This window comes from Melanotaenia boesemani, chromosome 17 (assembly GCF_017639745.1).
Source record: "Melanotaenia boesemani isolate fMelBoe1 chromosome 17, fMelBoe1.pri, whole genome shotgun sequence".
In the NCBI taxonomy this organism is placed as follows: domain Eukaryota; kingdom Metazoa; phylum Chordata; class Actinopteri; order Atheriniformes; family Melanotaeniidae; genus Melanotaenia; species Melanotaenia boesemani.
The window spans coordinates 29,772,318-29,794,149 of NC_055698.1; the positions used below are offsets into that span (position 1 = coordinate 29,772,318).

Here is a 21,832-nt window from a genome sequence, read left to right on the forward strand (position 1 = left end):
TTAGTTTTCAAAGATATTGTGAGGAAATTGTGTCATATTTAGTTTTCTGAGACTGTGTTAAAGGACTAAACATCAACTCAGTTAATCAAGATTATCAATTTGGAGTTGTAAGTAAACTCTAAAGAAGCTCAGAGATTATCTCAGTATCCATGTTACTTAGCGCTGACTAAACTAGAGCCAGGCATTCCAGGGTACATTAAACAGGAGGCAGTTGACTTTAAAGTAGTTACAGCATTAAAATGTGGAGAAATATATCCTATAACTTGTTGGAATTTGTATAGAAAGTTGTCAGAATGAGGAGAAAGAGAGATATTTCCAACTGTTTAAAGATGAACACAGAATAAATTTATATTAAAAACAGTAATAATTAATTAAAAGATGATAATGTCTTGTTCCAGAAGGCGATGGCTGCTGGCAGGACTGACCTCTGGTACCTTTCTGTCTTACATTGGACTTTACACTAGCTGTTGTTTCTTCACTGTGTTGTTTAGAGGATATAAACACTTGTCCATTATTTTCAGCAGCTTGTGCAGCATTCTTTTTTTAGACAGTCAGCGCCAGTGGCTCCAAAGTTATTCCCAGTACAGAACCAGCCTTCATGATCAGTTTGTTCAGTCTTTTGCAGCCTCTGACTCAGATGCTGCTGCCCCAACAGATGCTGCAAAGCTGACTGCACTTTCCACAACAGACTTATAGAAGATATGCAACATTATCTTAGCTTCCTTAAGAAGATCAGACCGAGAAAGACCCCAGTCACAGTGTCAGCAGCCCCAACGGCACACAATGAACAGCTAGCCACAGAGGTCGTGGTTAGACACAAAGATCCAGTCTACCACCGACAGTGAGCCAGAACTGTTACAGGAAGAAGGCACCTTACTATCACATAAAGCTCCTCATACTGCACCCAAACAACCAACTCACCTTTCTATGGACCTTTTTGAACTTGCTGTAAATTTTTCCACTTGGTGGCAGAATATTTAAAATGTTTTATTTCTCATGAGAGTCTAATATTTTTCATTCGTTCATCATCTACAGCTTAGTCCATTACGGGTTGCGGGTAAGCTGGAGCCTATCCCAGCATTTAACAGGTGAGAGGCAGGTACACCCTGGAAAGGTCACCAGTCCATCGCAGGCCCAACACACTTGTTTGTTAGGGACAAACAACCATTCACACACGCACACACTCACTCCTAGGGAGAATTTAGAGAGACCAATTAGCTAACAACAGTCTAATGTGACCACTCTAATTATAATTATAGCAACATGTGTGAGTGTGTGTTACCTAAACTCCCCCTGATAAAATTTTGCCCCCCTCCCCTTCCACCCCATCCCACGCATACCAGTCTAGCTCTGCCACCAAATATTTTACAGAAATTGATTGGGATATTTTATCGAATGAAATTTTGTCTCTATGTTACATAGAGATGATATGCAGCAATGTCTTTATGTTAAGATAGAAAATAAAACTTTATAATAAAAGTTTATAATTAAGAAAGGGAAAAACAAAAGTAAAAAAATCTGGTCCCTGGATAAAAAAGCATGTGGAACCATCCTTGGCAGCGTACTTTGGGCCCAGTGTGAGCCAGAAACCTAAATATATTGCCCTGTAGGGGTCCTATTCTTATTTTCTATTCTTTTTCATGATTTGTAGGCTGAGCAGCAGGGTTGAGTATGTCCTTCATATAAATGTAATGAAAAAGCAAGAAAACAGAAGCACATTTAAATTTTTACAACTCCAATACAAGGTCAAACAGTTTTATATAACAGATGAATATGAATGCATAAAGCTGCGAAGTACGTCTGCTCAAGGGCACCAGGAAATATGAAGTGGGACATTAAGGAAGGGATAAAAGGGGCACATATGTCATGGTATTCTAAGAAAATAAGGAAATGAGTTACTGTAGGTAATCAGGCCTGCTGATTTTAAAAAGCTCTTGGACATAATCAGGTCCAAGAGTTTCTGCGAAATGTAAGTAACAGCATATAAAAGTATTCTAAAAACCCAAATCTGCTTAAAAACTGCATACATGTCAGTTTTTACCCTCTGTTCAGTTTCACAGGCAATTATCAGCAGGTTGCATCGGTGCGAACAAGCAAAGCTGAGAACTTGTTAGAAGTGAAATAGTTTTGTGTTTAGAGACCGACTTGTTGTTTATATGCTGTTAACAGGAGGCACATCGTTTTTGTAATGGGAGACAGCTGCTGTTATTCATCCACACGCAGGTCCCCCTGTTTGCACCTTAAATGTGAATATCAACTGTTTCAGGCGGTAGAAGTGCAGCTCGCACACAATAAGCATGACCCATAACACCGATGCTGGTACAATAAAAAGCTCATGTATCAAGGACTCCTGTTATACACAGAAAAGGATCTGAATAAAAAAGGATCTTTTAATGATAGAGCAGTTTATCTCTCTCACATTCATTTATCACCTGTTATTGAGGGTGAGATGTAATTAATGCAAATAATATTTAACTATTTTCTTTATTCCTTTTCTTTTTTCGTACAGCTTGGATGCAAGTTAATCTGATTATTATTTATGCATTTATCTCTGTGAGGCATCACACAGTAAGAAAACTAAAATTAATTTATTACAATAGCTGAAATGTTGCAGTCATTAAGGTGTAAACTTTTTCTCAGTAATTTCTAAGTTACCTGCAGGCAGCAATACAGATTCTACTCTAGAACACATTGAACAGGACATGCAGAACTTTCCTTGCAGAGAAAAAACCTCGCTGACCTGCAGGGAGGAAGCGACATGAGCCTCCTAAAGTGCCGCTGCTGCCGGCACAAAGCAGACAGGGATACACGTGCTGGACAGCTAACTTGCCTTTTGTTTGGAGATGGAGTAATACTGAGCTCTTTGGGATAGAGTCTGGTCAAATTAAGCACCCTGAAGTCACTGGAAAGCACTCGTATTTCATCTTCTTGGATATAAAATCCATATGAGCCAATCAAATTAGACTTTATTGAATTCACAAATGCTGGCAGCCAATCATATTGCATCTTATTGGGTATAGAATCACCACCAACCCAATCACATCACAACTTTAAGTATGGATACACAATCCTGAAGCTAGTCAATGGAACTTATTACATAAAGAACCACAGGCTGCCAATCTTATCCCTTACTGGAGTCTGAATAAAGAATCTCTCAGCTGGCAGTAAATCATGACGTATTGTTTTAAATCGGGACCATAGAAAACAAATGGTAGCGATTTATATTTCACCTTATTGTATTTAAAGAAGCCACAAGGACATGAAAATGCTGTTTTTGACAAGGGTGGGTTGGGTGTAGTAACAAGCTAAGAGAGAGTGATAGTACAAAGGTGGAACAAAGCAGAGGAAGCCCATGAACAAAACAATGAATAAACATCTTCTAAAAACATTTTTCTCCTTCCCAAATGATCAGTGGTGGAACAGACCTTATTAGTACCACAGTTCTTCTCTGTCGTCTCTGAAGGGTCACACAGGCATATAACTCCCATTATTCAGGCAGTAGAAGCAAGTAAGGATGAAATAAATGTGTTCATGACTCAACTCAGATGTAAAATGTTCAGTTTGTTTTGTTTATGTGATCGGATTTTTAAATAAAATAAGACAAGCTTTGCATCAGCTGATTTACCCAAACGTGAGGTGTGAGCTAGCGTTTAGTATAACCAACTTTACTCAGAGAGATGTGTTTGTTTTTCTTGAGAGGCTCACTGTGTTTTTAAATAGTTGTTCTAAATCTTAATGTGTTTTTATTTTGCCTAATTTTTATGTATTTGTAAACTGTATTTGGCTGCTACCTTGGCCAGGTCTCTCTTGTAAAAGAGATTCTGAATCTCAATGGGACTTCCTGGTTAAATAAAGGTTAAATAAAAAAAAAGTAAACCAGTAAATTACTTTCACTTGTCCAGAAGGGTTTTTTCCAGCCATGTTGGAAAATTTGAGATATTCTCTGTGGAGTTTGACGCAGATTGCTTCTGTTTCTAAATGGAAACTTCCTCAAGTTCATTTTCACTCTGGTTTTAGCTTTACTGGTTTTCATGCTGCAGATTTCTTTCTGATGTGATAACAATGCAACAAATCTGTAAAACATATTGAGATAATTTTTCCCTCCTGCTCATCTCTGAACTCTGAGCAGGCATATCCCTTACTTAATAAGAAAAATAAGAATAATATTGTGTGATTTGCTGTTGGGACTGGATGGTTGGGAAGAACATTTCTCTGCATGTTTACATTCGATTGAGCTGGACTTGGCACTTACTGTAAGTTCCTGCACCAGAATTAGAAAGCCAGTAACAGAACAACCCCAAAGGATGATGCCAACACCATGACTTTTGGCTGTTTTTTTTTTTTTAAAGCTGTTAAACTGTCCACATTGATATGCTCTGTCCTGCTCGATATGATACTAATTTGCCAACAGCAAAATTGTCAGTTATGTTTGTTTGTAACATTATGGGTCAACCAGAAAAAGCCCAGTATACGAAAACTGAAAAGGACATGTATTGTACTGCAGTCAGACATTATTCTGTCAATAGATTGATCCCCCTCCAGTGCTTCCATTTTGGGAAAAGGACATCAGTTCAGCCTCATCGAGCCATTAGCGTAGCTCCACTTCACTGTGCGTGCTCACAAACTTCTCAGACTATTGAACTAAGAAGAAGCAGCATGGTCATGTCTGGAGGAAATTTATGACAGTTTAAAAACATAATATGTAAACAAACGGCAGCTTAAACACAGGAAGACTGATTAAACAGGTTAGAAGCTAGAGCTAGAAGCTCTGTTGATCTACAGCATCACAAACCTGCTGAACTGAAAGCAGACATCCAGGATTGAGCTTCATGCTTCTTATCTGTCTCTAGTTTTATCTCAGCAAATGAGAAATATGGAACCTAAAAAATGTATCTGGAAGCTTTAAATGCTTAAATTCCAGCGTCATTGTTTATCAGCATCTTCTGCTCGGACATTCTTTTGAAGAGTTAAAGAAAAAGTGTAAATAAAGCTTAAACTGGAATTTCAGAAGTAATGTGGTTGTCAAGGGCAAAACTTTCAGCCTGTTGTTCCGCATCATCTCGACCTTCTAGATCATAATATAGAATTCATACAGCATCTCACCAGGCGTCTACACATGATCACATGGGGATAATATCTGTCGTAAAATCACCAGATGTTAACAAATGAAACTGATAACATGATAAAACCGATTATCTGACTAAAAACACATGTTGTGCCCCCCTTTTCCAGGCCAGTGCTGCTGCCTGAACCCCCTTCAAAACAATGTTTGTATGTACATATATATATATATATAAAAAAAGCTGTTAAACATATATATATATATATATATATATGTGTGTGTGCACCGACAACTTTAGGCCTCGTTGCACTTTTAGTGTAACTCTACAAACCCGATGTTTCTTTATTCTTTCTGTTTCTAGTTTCTGCATAACAATCATTGATTGATGGCTTTTTAAGCACCTACTGGTCTCCAGTTACCTAAACTAGTCTGAAGCCTGAATTAATGTCCATAAACATTAACACCTGCTAGTGGTGAGTTGTCAAAACATCACAGACAGAATAAGTGCTGTGTGTAAGACTGCTGTGTTGAGTGTGCGTGTGTTGAGAGATGAGGGGGTGTGTGGAGCCAAGCAGATGTTTTTCATGACGATGCCTGGAAATATTCAGCAGGAGTGTGTCAAGCTGAGAGAAGATGTTTACAAACCTGGACAGCTGGTGAAACATGAATTTTGAACTTTAACAAGATCCAGAAGCATGTATTGATTTTTGGCTAATGTATTCAGTAAAGTAGAAAATAGAAAATACATCACTTGGCCCCACTTCATGAGGACAGATCCCTGAAAACACCACGTTAGAAGGGGGGAAACAGTGAAAACATCGACATCTGGCACCAGCTAATGCAGTTAATCTACCCTGAAGTTTCTTTGTAGAGGTAATTCACATGAAAACCCAGCTGATTCCAGTTTGCACGTTGGTATTTGTTCATCTGCTTAATAAAGCTGCAGCTCCAAAGGTCACATCAAGGATCCTCTGAGGACCATCAACATTTCACATTTACAGTTTTGTACAGAACAGTCCTGCTGGTGTTTAACACACTTCAGCTTTAGTTTCAAGAGCCACACAGCAGCGTTAACAGTGAACTGTAAGGCAGAAAAACAGAATAAATCATGGAGGTGACAAAAGTCATGTTGTCTTTACTTAGAGAGATAATTTTTCTGTTTAACTCATTAATAAAGTGAGCTAAAGAGAAGGCGCTGTGTTCACATATCCCCTGGACTGACATAGAAATGCTCAGAAGAGACTGATGTTTATCATTTTTATGTCTTATCTAAATTATTTTAAGCATGGTCACCAGTCCAACAGGTGCAAATGTAACACAAATCAAATGAAAAAGGTGTTTTAGTGACCTTGAATGTGGCATGGCTGTTGGTCTGAGTAGTTCAGAACCCCCACCGTAAAGTTTGCTTTCACCAGGCTTTACTTATTTTTTCCTCTTTATTTGTTCAGGTTCTGCAGAAACTCTGTAACTTACATATGAGCATCGCTTTATGTCAGGGTCACATTAAACCTGCATCAGTTGCCTCCACATTCAGTCAGAAATCTTTTAGCCTGGTAGATTTGTCAGCCTCGTGTATGATTGAAACTGACAGTCTTCTTTTCAAAGGCTCTGAAACTCCTGCCAAGGTGAAAGCAGCAGCTGTCTGAAGTATCCTTCAGTCATGCACTTTGTTCCAGAATCTGCACCAACTAAATCTGCTGGCTTTATGTCTGAATGAGCAGCCTGCATAAGAAATAAAAGTAAAGGATTAGTCCCACAAAAAGCTACTTATACTTAGCTGTAGCTGTATCCTTACGACACGGTATGGTAACGACATGGTAAATTATAACTGAAGTTCAATGACAGAAGTATCAAAGTACTTTTTAATAGAAATAAAACTGGAGAAATGTTGTGAAGTGGAAGCTTTTAACACTGTTACTTGATTGATTTATTAATCTCACTCAACAATTAAATATATCCTGCTGTAGTTAAACCATTACCATCAAAACTGCTTCATTTTGGATGTGATTTACTTCTCAGAGAAATCCTGCTGATTCATTAAATTCATTAAAAACTGCATACAGTATGCTTTTATTTTTCCAGAATTATAAAGAATAACAACTTCTGTATTATTTTAAAGCAAACCTGTAGATTTCCACACATCTCGTTTCTGGATAAAGCAAACAGCAGCTCCAGTAAGGAGCTTTTTGGGTTTTAGTGTCACCATCTCGTATGAAATTGGCAAGAGCAGATAAATAAATCTGCACACCAAGTCTGTGTTGGCTGGATGATTTAGTCAGATGTCAAACTTAGATTCACTGCCACATAATCTGAATCCTATTTACACACCTTCAACTCCAAAGCTTCCATCCAACATTAATGTTTTGGAACAGGTTTGATTTTTTGGTTTTGAGTTGTTTGACCACTGAGAGCCACCAAGCAAATAAACATTATCATCCCAAATGACTGGTTTGCTTTGCTTCCCAGTAGCATTTTAAGACAAATAAAAGATAATAATGTGTTAAGAATATGAAGTGAAATGGATTGCAGAGATTAGTGGTTTTCTCTTTAACACATTGTGTCTGTATTACCAGCAGGTGACATTGTAAAATGAACTTAATAACAATTTGGATAAATCCTAATAATTTCATTCAGTTATTATCCCAAGAGTCCAGAGTCATCCCCAACAAAGAACCAGCCTTTTTAGGTTTGTTCAGTCTCTATAATTCAATAATTAACAAATGGCAGTAAAGCAGATTTCACTTTCATCAACAGAAGCGTTGCAACATTTTGATGGAGACATAGAAGGATCTCAGCATCCTTAAAGATGCGCTACAGAAGTTTTATAGATTTTCTCAGTGATGCGCCCCCCAACGATGGCTGATTCAGCATCCGTCATGCATCCTAGCTGAGCGACAACTCCAGAAATGCACATAATACATGTCACTGTGCCATCAAACAAGTCTGGAATACAGAGTTTTAATGTCAGAAAGCTATGTAATCTATTTTAGAGGTAGAGTGTGTTCTACCCCATCTTGTAGATACCTCTGTGTTCCATTTCCAGTCTAGTCTCTTGTCCAGCTCAACTCCAAGGTACTTGTATTTCTCCACCACCTCCACCTCCTCTGACAGAATGTAAACAGTGCTTTGCTTACTCCTGTTCCTCCTAAAATCCACAATATTCTCCTTTGTTTTATTTGTGTACAAGATGAGGTGGTTGTTTCTGCACCACCTCACAAACTGACTGACCACATCTCTGTACTCTGCTTCTTGTCCATCACTGATACTCCCCACAGTTGCTGAGTAATTAGAGTATTTCTGCAGATGACAGGATCAGAGTTGTATTGAAGTCTGAAGTGTACAGAGTGAAGAGAAATGGTAAGAGTCCCCTGTGGTTCTCCATGGCTGCTGACCACCGTATCAGACGCAAAACCGTCCAGTCTCACAACCTGTGGTCTGTTTGTTAGGTAGTCATAAATCCTGGTGGTTGAGTAGACATCCTCCTAAAATCTCTGGAGTTTCTCACCTGCCAGTGCCGGCTGAATTGTGTTACAGGCACTTGAGAAATCAAAGAACGAGAAGCTCAAAGTGCTGCCTGATTTGTCCGTATGAGAGTGGGCTCTCTGAAGTAGGCAGATGATGGAGAGGCTGAGTGATGATTTTAGAGGCTGAATGTCCCTTATTGCAACACTTCTGCAACAAACTAAAACAGTCATTTTTTTCACCGTGCTCCATCCACTGCCTGTTTTTAATCACACTCTTGTCAGGGTACTGTGAATGACAACATAACATGCTGCAGTAAGAAAACCGAGAGCTCATATTTCACTCAATGAACAGTCCAGTTGATGGTATATCGGAGCTGTGAGGAACATTAGCAGCTCATTCAGCTTTGTTAGCATGACACACTGATTACCTTCTAATTACTCGGGTTATAGCATCCCTCAGGCTAATGTAAAGAGCAACAGTGGGCACAATTGCATGCAGCATCACAGACCATCAGGGACTTATACTCCTGACTTGTTTAAGCTCCAAGATCAATAGAAACTCCTTTACACCAGTCTGCTTTACTCTGTTCTCTTTCTGCATGGCCACTCTCTGCCTCTTTCTATGTCTATTTCAATTCCTCTGTCTCTTCTTTTGTGTCTCCTCTTGTGTTTTTTGCTCATCACCTTCATGTTTCTCCCCGTGTCCACTGTCTCACAGCTCTTTTATTGCTGCTCACTTTCCTCCTCGTACAAGCTTATCTTCTGGTTGCAGATGAAAATGTGTGAGATTTTAAAAATCTTTTTAATGCTGCATAAATTTTCACTGTAAAACTTTAAAGTCAGTTAAACTGACAAAGGTTTGATGACTGATGCTAAAAAGAAAGTAAAGAAAGTAATGGCTTTCCTGATTAAAAACAATGAAATCCTTCATTTCATTAATGCAGTGGAAGGGGCCTCTTCATCCTCTTTTATATTTGCTGACAACCAACAGAAACATTCATTTGAGTCCATTTTCATCATCTTATTCCACTCTGATGGATTTTACAGGGTGAGAGGATTTGATTACTTCTAATAATCACTATTCTTCTCCTTGCCTCTAACACTCAGCTTGGCAGCAGGCATTAACCCTGACCATTGGCTTATTTTCAGTCCAGCGGCTGCATTTAATGAAAAAGATTTTTTCTTTTAACAGAGAAAGCTCACAGTGGCTGACAGGATCAGTCAGGTGAAGGCAAAGATCTTGACTCGGGGAACTGCTGTATAAGAATTCCACAAATTTAAAAATCTACCATCCCATGATAAAGTACATGCACAGCAGGAGGCAGCTTTGATGAGTCATTGATGTGGTTATCAAAGAATTGATGCGTGACGCACACCAAAATGCCGGAGGCAACGTACAGATCTAAACCCCTGACCAGAGTCGGAGAGTCAGCCATGATTGACGTGCTCACAGCAGAGAGTGAAATTCTCGTCTTTTTAAAAAAGGGAAAGTTTTCCTTCCTTTTTAAGTTTCCCACAACTTTTAATACTTGTAACTCATATTGATTTGATGTTGATTCAACTTGATTGGAGTCCATTGGTCCCTAAGTCTATTAGAAAGGCACATATTTGTCTATAAAAAGTCTCACACTGATGTGTTTTCTATAGAGAAAATGAAAGAGAGAATCCTGAGGTAACCACAAGGTCAAGAGAACTGCCTATAGACCTCAAGACAGCAGGACATCAACACACTGATCTGGAGGAGAATATAATTACATTTCTTCACTTCAACAGTGCCAAAAGGCACAGTAACCTCCAGCATAAAAAAACAAAAACAACAACAACAAAAAACCTTTTAGAACTAAAAATGAGCAATTCTTGTTTTAAACTAAAATATTATAGAAGACAGGCCTTGATTTGGTAGCCCAAGGTCAGAATCAATGAGCTCTACAGACCCTCTGGAGAAATTAATCATAACATACTTCACCAGTTAGTGACCAGACAGTAATGTGGGTGTGAATCACATGTTTTCATATAACAATATTATTATATATCGATCTGTAGAAAACAGAGTTGCTTATTGATGTCAGGAATTCTGCCACGATGATGGCTCCAGGTATGTCTGTGAACAATGTCAATGCCCCATCAAAATGAGTCAGAAACACAGAGTTGTAGGTCAGAATGTTACGAATTTTTGCTTTGAAGCTCTCGAGTGTAGACTAGGGATGTCACGATTATTTAATTCTACAATTAATTGCAGTATTGAATGCTATGATTATTTAATATTAAAATTCCCTTGATATCATTGTTTCCTATAAAATATTATGACTGAACCATCAGTAGATCAGTGCAGCTTAAACACAGAACGAAAATGAAGTTACACCACAGCCTCGTTGCCACTTGTGTTGCTTTGTTTTGGGTCCATGTGATTTGCAGAAGAGGCGTGTTAGGACAGGGATATACTTGCTGTTGGCAACGCATCCGCGTACATATCTTGGCTGCCACATGGTCCTAGCATTCGTAGGCCTCCTTGTTGGCGCCAGGTAACGTGTTGTGTGCACAAGGTGCAATATTGACTTGAACACTAACAAAAACATGAACACAAGATCACACTGGTGGATAGTAATGAAGAGCACCCTGCTGGACCTTGTTCGCAACTACCGGCATCTTTATGATTTTTCCGCCCCGTTGCACAGTAATAAACACTCAACACTCAGATTGATAAACTGTTGGTCTTTTCACTATTTCAGAGTCCAAGTGCTGTGTACTGTCACTAGTGGTCACCTCCAGTAATTTTGCTGTGCTGCCCTGCTGTCATCTTGCAGCAGCTATATACACTAATGTTTCAGTGTGTTGGCAAGTATATCCCAGCCCATGGATACGCAGGCAGATGGACATGTAAAAGACGTACGGAAGTATTAAGGGTGGCAACATGAAAACGTTTGAAATGGACCTATTTGTGTAAGAAAGAGAGCATAAATGGCAAGGCAAGGTAAATTACCTGCTTTTCCCCACAGAGAAAAACAGGTAATACTGTTTAGATTAATACTGTAATACTGGGCTTTTAGACTGGGACACGATGACAGAGGAAGAGTTATTCCCTTTTTAATGCTTTTTAAAATCTGTAAAGCACTTTGTGCTACATTTTATTGTATGGAAATTGCTTCATAAATAAAGTTTGATTTGATTTACGTATCAGACAGCAGATATTCTGCTAAAGAACAGCTGGAAGTCAAAGCTAGATGTTTTCCTGTGTTTCATAAATTCTCTAATCAGGTTGAAAAGAAATGATCAAAACCATTTTTATAATGCAGTTTACAGAAAGAAACCTTCCATGTCCCAGTAAAGGACCTGTAGCCTTTTCCATCTGTTTTCTCTGAGTGAAATCCAGAGTTAATATGTAGGATTTATTTATTTAGAGCAGAGGGGATTCATGGTTACTTTACTTTGATGTTATATTATTTTGTTTTGTTGGCATTAAAAGGTAGAAATAAATAAAACTTCTATAAAGACCTATAAGGACTTTTCATGTAGTTTTACACATTTTTAGTGTTGGGAAATTAATTAAATCAGTAAAATTATTTCTGATTCTGATTATTTCTGTGACAATGATTTTATCAAAAAAATCTATAGTGACATCCGTAGTATAGACTGATTATTTATATGTAAATATTTTTATTTAGAAAAGCTGTAAAACCTGTGTGTGATCTGTCTTTAGAAAATATTGCTTACAGATCAATAAAGTAAAATTCCTGTAATAAAGGTATTTATTCCAAATTCACTTGGGTAATTTTCACGAAATCACACACGCACATGAATATTAGAAAATGGCAGCTGGTTTAATTCTTTACAGAATGTAGTTGTGCATATTTCTTTCTTTTTCATATGACCATCACTTTAGAAGAGTTGTTTCATGGTCACAAAACCACCAGTGAGTATCAGAAAGTCCAGATCCCCATAATAAGATGCCTGGAGGCTTTTGGGACGTAATTCTGGGAACTGATAAAACAAACAAACAAACAAAAAAAATAAATAAATAAAGAGAAAGAAAGAAAGAAAAGAGGAAAAAAAAAAATCCTCACCCAAACTATAATACCTCAGATGTGGAAGTGTTTTTGTTCTGGCTTGACCCTTCATGGCTGCAAATGCAACAGACTCATTTTTACTTGTTTGTGAAATGCTCGGGGTGAACACGTTGGTGAAAGGGAGCTTTAGTTGTGCTCCTGTTACATCCGGTAAGCATCAGTCAGCAGAACTACAATCCAAAACAAAGATCCTTCTGGATGAAAAGATTTAACGTATGGCAGAGTCGGCCGGCTGAACTCTGATCTAACTGAGCTTTCTGACGACCGCGATGAATGTTCAGACACGCGGTGGCTGAAGTAATCTGCAGGTATCTACAGGTCAGAGACTTTCTAAAGAATAAATCTTTTAAGGATTATATGATTACAAAGATAGAGAATATCGACAGCTGTAAACTTTCTCAACTTGAACAACTTCCGTGTTGATTTGCACACTAGTATTATGCACGAATGCACCTGTTTGCAATGTCTTTTGTCCACTTTTTAGCTACTTTGGAATAAAATAACATCCCAAAAGAAACACTACACTGCAGATGAATTCCTGGAGATGATTTTAAAGACAGCGGGAGGGAGTTGTACGGTGGCTCTGAAGTGTCAGTGCAATACAAGGTCAAAACACGAATACAAAAGCTTCAGCGGAAGTTAGAGTTTTTTTTTCTGTGGTTACTCCATGAATTTGCAGTTAGGTTTCTGCATTTTCTAGCTATCCGAGATACAAGGCACTCAGATCTAAAACTCCTTAGCAACTTTTTCTCCAAAGCTATCAGTCCAAAACACGAACCTTGTCTTCAGTTCGTCTTCTTAGACATATTTTTTAGCTCTCAAGAGGACATGTCCGAGTAAGAGAGGACGTCTGGTCAACCTAAATAATTTAGTAAAAGTCTGCTTTCTTTGCATTTACAGTTCTCCATAACTGAAGTGTTTGATTGTAAACCCTTACAGGCTAAATCGCAGCAACAGCTAAGGTGGTCAGTGCAGTATCTATAAATGGCTACATTACTACCTCGAACAACTTTTTATTTACGCATCACAGTTAACGTTTATAACCAAAATTAATAAAAATTATTTACCATCAGTGTTTTACTTACTAAGTCTAGCTTCCATTGCAGCTTTTGTATTTGTGTTGTGACTTTGTATTGCTGTGACACTTCAGGGCCACCATAGAGTTGTGTGTCCCAGATGACATCAGATGACGAGGACAGCACCCGCTGCCGGAATGTCCCAAACTGAGCAAAATGAAAAATGCCTCGTCACCTCTTTAATAAAATCTCTGTAACTTGGTTTCATTTCAGCACCCTGAGACTTTGTACAGATAATTTCCACATTTTTCTCTATTACTGAAAAATTTCAAAGCATTTAAATACTATAATATGCAAAAAATACTGTATATGTTTAGCCAAGGAGAATTTTTTTTTTTTTTTTTACTGTGTTCCATCATCAGTATAACACAGTTGCATCTTTGATGATGCTTTTCCCTGATAAAATAAAAAAGTGTTAGCTTTAATTTGATACCAAGAAGGTTTGTGTAGAGTTTGATGACAAAGAAATAATCCATTTTTTTGTGTGTCGCTTTCAAGCAGAAAGAGTTTGTGTGTTTCTAAGAGCCGTTGTTAATAACAAATTTAAAGTCTTACAGCATTTCCCATGTTGAACACCACAGCATGGCTCTGTTTTTCTAAAGGTCAGCGCTGTCAGCTCAGTCCTGGAAGCTGAACTTTTCTCAGACATTGTGATTTAACTTTGTCTCCATTTGCAAATTTGTGTTAAACTTGACTAAATGCAGGTGTCTCCTGTAAGATGTGTTATAGATGCATGGAAGAGATTTGACCTTTTACTGTTTTTCAAGGGCTGATTATAAACCTAAAATATGTGCATTTAGCAAACATAATGGCTTGTCATTTAGAGTTAGTAAGCAAATACCTTTTGTTCCGGCTCACTTAATAAAACATATTCACTCAGAAAACCAGCAAAAAAAAACATGCTAGCACGGTTTCTGTGATAAATAATTCCTCTCACTGTCTCAGTGCATAATCTACAGCCACATAAAAATGATTGAAAGACATAGAGGGGACATTTTTCAAATGACACCCAGCAGAAAGAGAAAAACAAGTTTTTATAGCAGTAATTGCAGCACTTGGCATCACAACATAATGGAATCCAGTGACATTTACAGGTTGGATGATTGAATGGAGGGAAAAGTGAGGGCTTACCTTTAAGAGAGGGAGAAAGTTTTTTGGAAACATCGACACACAGCAGGCCTTGTTTGATTTATCAAATGTGACATAACTGAGGAGGAAATCTGTGTTTTTGCATGTCACGGTCACAGTGCCTGCAAAAAAATACTCCATGTGTTTACTCAGAGGAAGTTAGCGTCTAAAATTTGAGATTATTCTTGAAAAGTTGAGTATTGTAGAAAGTAAAGAGGATTTTTATGAGTTTTGGTAATTAGCTTTGCATTTTGTTATTTTAATATCATCCAAGCTGCTGTTAAATGGTGAATCGATGAACAAAAATACCTGATAAAGCTTTGCAGCTCCTTACAGAAGGTTTACAGTTAAGTATGTTTCTGCACTCTTTCCTTCTCTCTTGATGTTGACTGAACTTGGGTCGCACACCCTCTACTCAAAATTTCATTACATCCCACCGTAGGATGCCACAGTGTATATGCACAACAAACTGATTGAACCTCCTCTTCTTTCCACCCTCCCCTTTCCCTCATGTCGCCTTTGATGTGTGTTTTCTTTCACTACCCTTTATTTTTTTTGTCTTCATTCCTCCAATGCTTTTCCCCTTCTGTTCTCTTCTTCACCATCTGGATTCTTATCACCTTCAAACTCTCTGTCTTCACCTCATCCTCCCCGTTGTTCCTCTTATCCTCTACTTCCCCCTCCCTTCTAGCCAAGCCCAAGAACTCAGCCAACGCTGTGACGGTCCAGGTCGGCAGCAAGTCGGTGGTGGTGGCCAAGTGTGAGGCAGCGGACGGGAAACCGGCAGCCAGCATCAAGTGGTTGGCGACGGTCGGAGGCAATCACTCGATGAGCACCACCAACGGGCCAGACGGCACGGTGACGGTACGCAGCGAGTACCGGCTGGTCCCCACAGCGGCGGATGACGGCAAGGAGGTGACCTGCATGGTGGAGCAGAAGACGCAGGAGCGGCCGTGGGTTCAGTCTCTCAAGCTTTCTGTGGAGTGTAAGCAAAACACACAATCCAGATTGTTCATGTTTACTTCCATTTGCTGTACCGACTTTATTCCATTCAAGGTTGCAGAAGGTGGAAAGGTTGCAGGTTTTACAAAGAGGCTAACACAGAAACAAATTTCTCATCACTCATCCGTAATTACATCCTGAGCAAACTCATCCAGGCATAAAATTCTTCACGGACATGCTCCAGCTGCGTCGACTGTGCTCCACTGTACCACACACTGGTATTTATTTTTACAAATTAATGTCTGTTTGAACCAGTTAATACACCAAAATAATAAAAAAATAAAAATCAGTTAATAATAAGAATTTGTACAAAAATTAGATAATTTTAATTCGTCAAATAAAACAAATACATAATGTCTACTTTTTACATAGTTTTCAGTTTCTTTTTTTTATCATCTGACACACATATCTGACATGTTTCCATGGTAATCCATCCGGCTTCATCAGAGGTGTCACCGGGTGGAAAGCGATGTAATTATCAGCTGATGTTCATGTGCCCGTGGTCGACCAGCCAAACTGCCCCTTGCTGTCCACCTGCTGTTTCAAGATGTTCCTCTAGGTGTGGGAAAGCAGGAAGAGACAGACAGGACTAATGAAACAACGGACGCCACAGGAAAATATGAAATCGGCCATCACGGACCACTGAAAGCAGGAAAATCATTTCATGGACTGGGAAAACGCCTGGGTCATCCACACTGAAAACAACATACAAGACGCTGGATTATGGAAGCGGTGGAGATTAGCAAATGGGCCCAGACTAACATGAACAGGGATGAGGGGCTTCTGCTTTCCCACACCTGGAGCAACATCCTGAAACAGCAGGTGGACAGCAGGGGGCAGTTTGGTAGGTCGACCACGCCCACATTAACATCAGCTGATAATTATGTCGTTTCCACCCAGTGACACCTCCGATGAAGCCGGACGGATTACCGTAGAAACATGTCAGGTAAGTGCGACAGATGAAAAACTGAAAACTAATATTTCTTTGTTATTTTATGTCCCAAATATAAGTGTAAACAAAACTGTGCACATTCAGTCATTGTTTTAATTTAATCCATCTATTTCCATTCTAATGTGCTTGGGATTAAAATATTACATGCTCAGCTTAGCCTTGAAAAGGTTTCTACAGCGTGACCTGCCTGCCGTTCGCTCCTTGCTTGCAAAGATGGAAAAGATTCTTTTTGTTCAGTCTCTTTTTAGATAATCTCCAGTTTATGGACGCAAACACACAGATACACAGATGACAGACTCACAGTCAAACTGCCTGTTAAGATGCTGGCAGAGATAACAGGGGAATACATATAAGACAACACATGATGCAGGATTCCTGCCTCTACACACAGTCAAAGGGAAAAAATGGCTGCCCATCAACCTGCCGGATTATCTTTACAGGTCTGTTTGAGGACCATTGAGTATAAACATGCTTTTTTTGGGTTGTGGGTGTGTATGCACACATGTATAGTTCTGTTTTTTCGAGGACACTTATTCAAGGGAGAGCAGGCAAAAATGTCCTGAAGCTTAACAGGAATGGAGGAATGACAGCACACACACACACACACACACACTGATTCCTTGCTAAGTGTGTGTGTCAGTTTGGTGAAGGTGCGAAGGATCATTTCTCCTCTCTGCAGTGTAACTCAGATCAGCTTTTTGTAGGTCAACGCTCTCTTGGAGGAACACACACACATGTCACACCACACACTTACCCTCCTGTCCTCCTTCCTCTTCTTCTTCTTCCTCTCACTGCTCTGACAAACTGTTCTCTCCCTAAACTCATCGTCCATTTTTGTTTGTTTGTTTGTTTTATTAATTGGAAAACATGAAGAGAAAAAAGCCACACACCCTTTCTGCTTCTTTTAACTTCCTACACACACTGCCTTGGTTTGGTCTTATTTTAATTTAAGACTTTCATCAGTGACATTAACTGATTTTCTCATCCTGTTGGAAAAGAAATGCTTTGATTGAGAGACTTTTTTTTTCTTTTTTTTAGTATTTTTGCATTTTTATTAGATAGAGCTTATAAATCAAGTACCACCATCACCGGCTCTTTATGACACTAAAGTTGAGGTTTGTTTTATGGATACATAATAATCTGCTGCAGAAGAAGGAAAACTAGGAAATGTATAAACAGAGGGAGGTAAATGAGCTTCTCAGTTTCTGATACCAGGGCACAAACAGGAAGAACAACTTACAGGAATAAATTAAGTTAGAGACCTTTACAATAAAAAAAGTAAAATACATCAACAATAATAATTCTGAATTTAGACACTAGATGCTAGCTGATGTGCTAGCCTTGTAGATTGCTAGCCACCACAACTGCTAATGTGTTAAAGGAGCTCTACTGAAATTTGACAGCACCCCCTATCGATGGCTAATCCAGCATCCATCTTACGTCCTGCCTGGACCATGAGCTCTCTCCATCCTGTAAAAGACAGTCTTATTTTGACTCTTGTCTTATTTCTTGCTTTGTTCCTTTTTAATTGCTTTGTAATGTCCACTTGTCAGGCAGTGTGTTGATGTCAAGTTTCTGGTGTAGTATGTAAAGCAAAACTCACTTATAAAGCAGTGATGCAGCGTTCTGAAAGTCACAGTTGTGCAATGCAGATTCTCAGATGCTGTACAGCTCGTAATAAATGTCACTCTGCCATCAAGTTAGTCTTCCATAGAAACTGGGAAGATTGTTTAGACGTCTTATTGTTTTCACTCAGACTGTTGGATCTTCCTCTAAAATCATATCCCCATCCATTTCTTAGCCTCATGTCTGCTGCATGTTAGGAAAAAATAACTTTAAATCATTCTAATTTAATTTAAAATTTTTAAATGTATTTACAAAAAATACTTCTGAATTTGCTGGGGATCAAATTTTAGCACATCTTGTTAATTAGCTGATCTCACATTCAGCAGCTCAGTTGAATTAGTCCCAGTAAGCCCTGTGTTCTCTCCTCTCCTTCCTTTCTTCATCTCATCCCTTCTCTACTAGATTTGACTAATTTAAGCAAAAGCAAACACAATGTAAGTATATCTAACCACATAACTGTTGAAAATAAGATAATTGGAAAGGGTTTCTTAGAAAACAGCACTTCCTTCCCAGCATGCAGCACAGTGACCCGCCTTCACATGCTACATTACACACAGCCATTTTCAGGCTCTAGCTTCAGAAAGTAAAACTTCCTGCACTGATTTGCATTGCTTTGAATTTTATGAGCTGCCGAATAAAAGATTCCAGATATGAAAGGTTGGTCTAAATGATTCAGTTAATTTCATTTCAACTTTATTTACAAAGAACCAATTCATGACAAAGGCATCTGAAGGAACTTTACAAAGTCCAGTTCAATACAATTCATTGTAGTCTAATTTTAATCCACTTAAAATAAATCTGTTATATGATCCACATTAGTCTCATTTATATTAACTGTGTTCATACCAATAAATTAAAAATAATTGTCTCTCTAAGGAAACCAACAGATTGCATCTAATCTTCTCTCTAATTCAACCCCCCATCCTGACCTGCACGAGGCAGCAGTGGAAAAGAAAAAAAATCCTTTTAACAGGAATAAAAAACCTCCTGAACCAGGCTCGGGAAGGGCGGCCATCTGCCTCAACCAGTTGGGGGTGGAAAGGACAAGAAGGGTCAACAAGCACTATAACTCTAAGTCATGGATACCTGCTGAGAAAGAAAAAAAGAGCGAAAGAAAGTTAATGACGATAATAATGTCAGTCCATCATCCAGCAGCCTACACCTACAGCAGCATAATCAAAGGGCAGCTAAGGGTTAAGTCAGTCCCAACTACAAGCTTTATCAAAATTCTGAAGGTAGAGAGGAACTCTGCTTCTGGGAGCTGGTTCCATTAGAGAGGAGCCTGATAACTGAAGGCTTTGCCTCCTATTTTACTTTTAGATTACGGATCTGAAAAGTAAATGATTAAGTCCAGAAAGCATAACAAAAGCAAGATCTGCTGTTCAGCTCATCCATGTTCGCCATGTTGTGGTCATTTTCATTTTCTTCTCCGCTGCAACACCAACCAGATCACTGCTAACCAGTTTATTTGCATTATTACTGACAGTTGTATCTGAGAATTAAGAGCAATTCATCCCACACAACTGTTTAAAAACCAATTAACCTTTGGCCATAAATAGATTTTTTTTTATTATTTATTCTCATAAGCACTGGAAAAGATCTTTACAATTGGAATTAACATGTGGAAGAAACCGAAGAACCATCAACAGGTTTTCTTTTTATCGATTTTGTTGATGACAGCACTGATGTTTTCCCAGACTGTGTAGCCTTGGACAACAACAGCCTCATACTAGAGACTTTGCTGGTGTCCTTGAAGTGAATTCTGGGTCTCCCTCCAGATAAGTTTACCCTGAAAATCTCTAACACAAAAGATCCTGCAGCCATTCTCATCATGCCCAGACAGCTTCTCTTCACCACCTCCAACAAAACAACCCATAATTCACCGAGACACAAACCCCACAGTCAGAGTGATGAGGCTGTTCTATGAGCGGTTAGGTCACATTCAAGGCTGAAAGATACACACCATCTTAATCTGAATTTAGTCACCTTTATTGATAGAAGATAAAATAAACAAACTGCAACCTTTTCTGTTTCAGACCCGCCCTCTGTGTACATAGAGGGCTACGACAGCAACTGGTACGTCGGCCGCTCTGATGTCGTGCTGCTGTGCCAGGCCACCGGCAACCCTGCGCCCAGCACCATCACCTGGACTTTGTAAGAATCACACCAGAATCTGTCCATCTGTGCAGCCCACCCGTCTCCCTCCTCCTGTAAAGAAAGTTCCCAGCATTTGTATAATTACAAAATAAAAATAAAAAAATCTTCATCTTATTTTAAGATAATTTCTCAGTAAATAGTCTCTAGGCAGAAATACTCCTCACATCCCATCTCATGGACAGATAGCTATCAGTGGTGTGTGTGTGTGTGTGTGTGTGTGTGGATTTGTTTCAGTTTATGACACCAAACAGCTGTTCACATGTGGATGTTCTCACGTTAATACTGACTATGTAAATCACTTCCACCAAACAGATTTTTTGTCATCTGTTTCATCTTATTTCTTTAATAAATATAAAAAATATTCTCAATATTTTTTTTGTTTTGTTTTTTTTAAATTGCTCTTCTTTTCTGTCGGCTATTCTTTTTTCTCACTTTCCCCAATTTTCCCCATCACTTTCTCCCCAACAACTCAATCACCTGTCATGTTCTTCCCCTCCCTTTTATTTCTTTTTGGTCTCATCAACATTTTCTTTTGTTTCCTTTCTCCTTCCTTCCTTTCCTCCCTCCTCTCCAGGGCTTCTGGTCCTTTGCCAGAAACAGTTGTGGTGGAGAACAACAAGCTGACAGTGAGGAAGGTGGATTACTCCGTCAACACCACCTTCATCTGCGAGGCCAAGAACAAGCATGGAGCCAGCAGGCAACAGCTCTCCACCTTTGTCACTGGTGAGTCTGTAAAAACACACACACAGATGACCACAGCAGAGATCCATGCTTATTTACATAAAGATATCACAAACACACACCGCATCCCTTCATATCTGCATAAAATCACTGCCTGAACACACACACACACACACATGCTACGTGACATGCTGTTACTCCATGCAGGTGAAAATGCACATGTGCAGTTTGTCCAGTGCACCTTGACAAATGTGCACACAGATACACACACATTCCCCGTTCCTCATCCACCAGGCAGGTACACCTGCACTCATGCATGCACAGAAGCTTAAATCTCTCTTTCTGACACACACACATGCTGGGATCAGCGCTGATCAGTCTTCACGCTGCATTTTTTTCATGGTTTCTTACTCGCTGGCCGACTTTTCCACAGGGGCCCGGTGGAGGCTTTTGATTGACCCTTTCCCCACAGCAGGGCCAAATTGCAGGACACGGGCCAATGTTTATACCTTCAGACCAAAATCACTCTCCTAAAATTGAGGTTTATACAGGTGCTCCGCAGCCAGGAAGCGGTTCCTCTGCTGGATGTGATTTAATGTGAATGGTGGCGCATGAGTCAA

At 39.1% G+C, this 21,832-nt stretch overlaps 1 protein-coding gene across 3 annotated transcripts in view; it reads left to right on the forward strand.

Annotated features, from left to right (window-relative positions):
- pvrl2l (PVR cell adhesion molecule related 2 like) overlaps window positions 1–21,832 on the forward strand; it is a 375,359-nt gene that overhangs the window by 157,241 nt on the left and 196,286 nt on the right. For all 3 annotated transcript variants that reach the window (XM_042011546.1, XM_042011544.1, XM_042011545.1), the window contains exons 4-6: window positions 15,486–15,779; window positions 20,411–20,528; window positions 21,106–21,254. In XM_042011546.1, coding sequence (XP_041867480.1) covers window positions 15,486–15,779; window positions 20,411–20,528; window positions 21,106–21,254 — 561 coding nt within the window. The remainder of the gene's footprint in view (window positions 1–15,485; window positions 15,780–20,410; window positions 20,529–21,105; window positions 21,255–21,832) is intronic.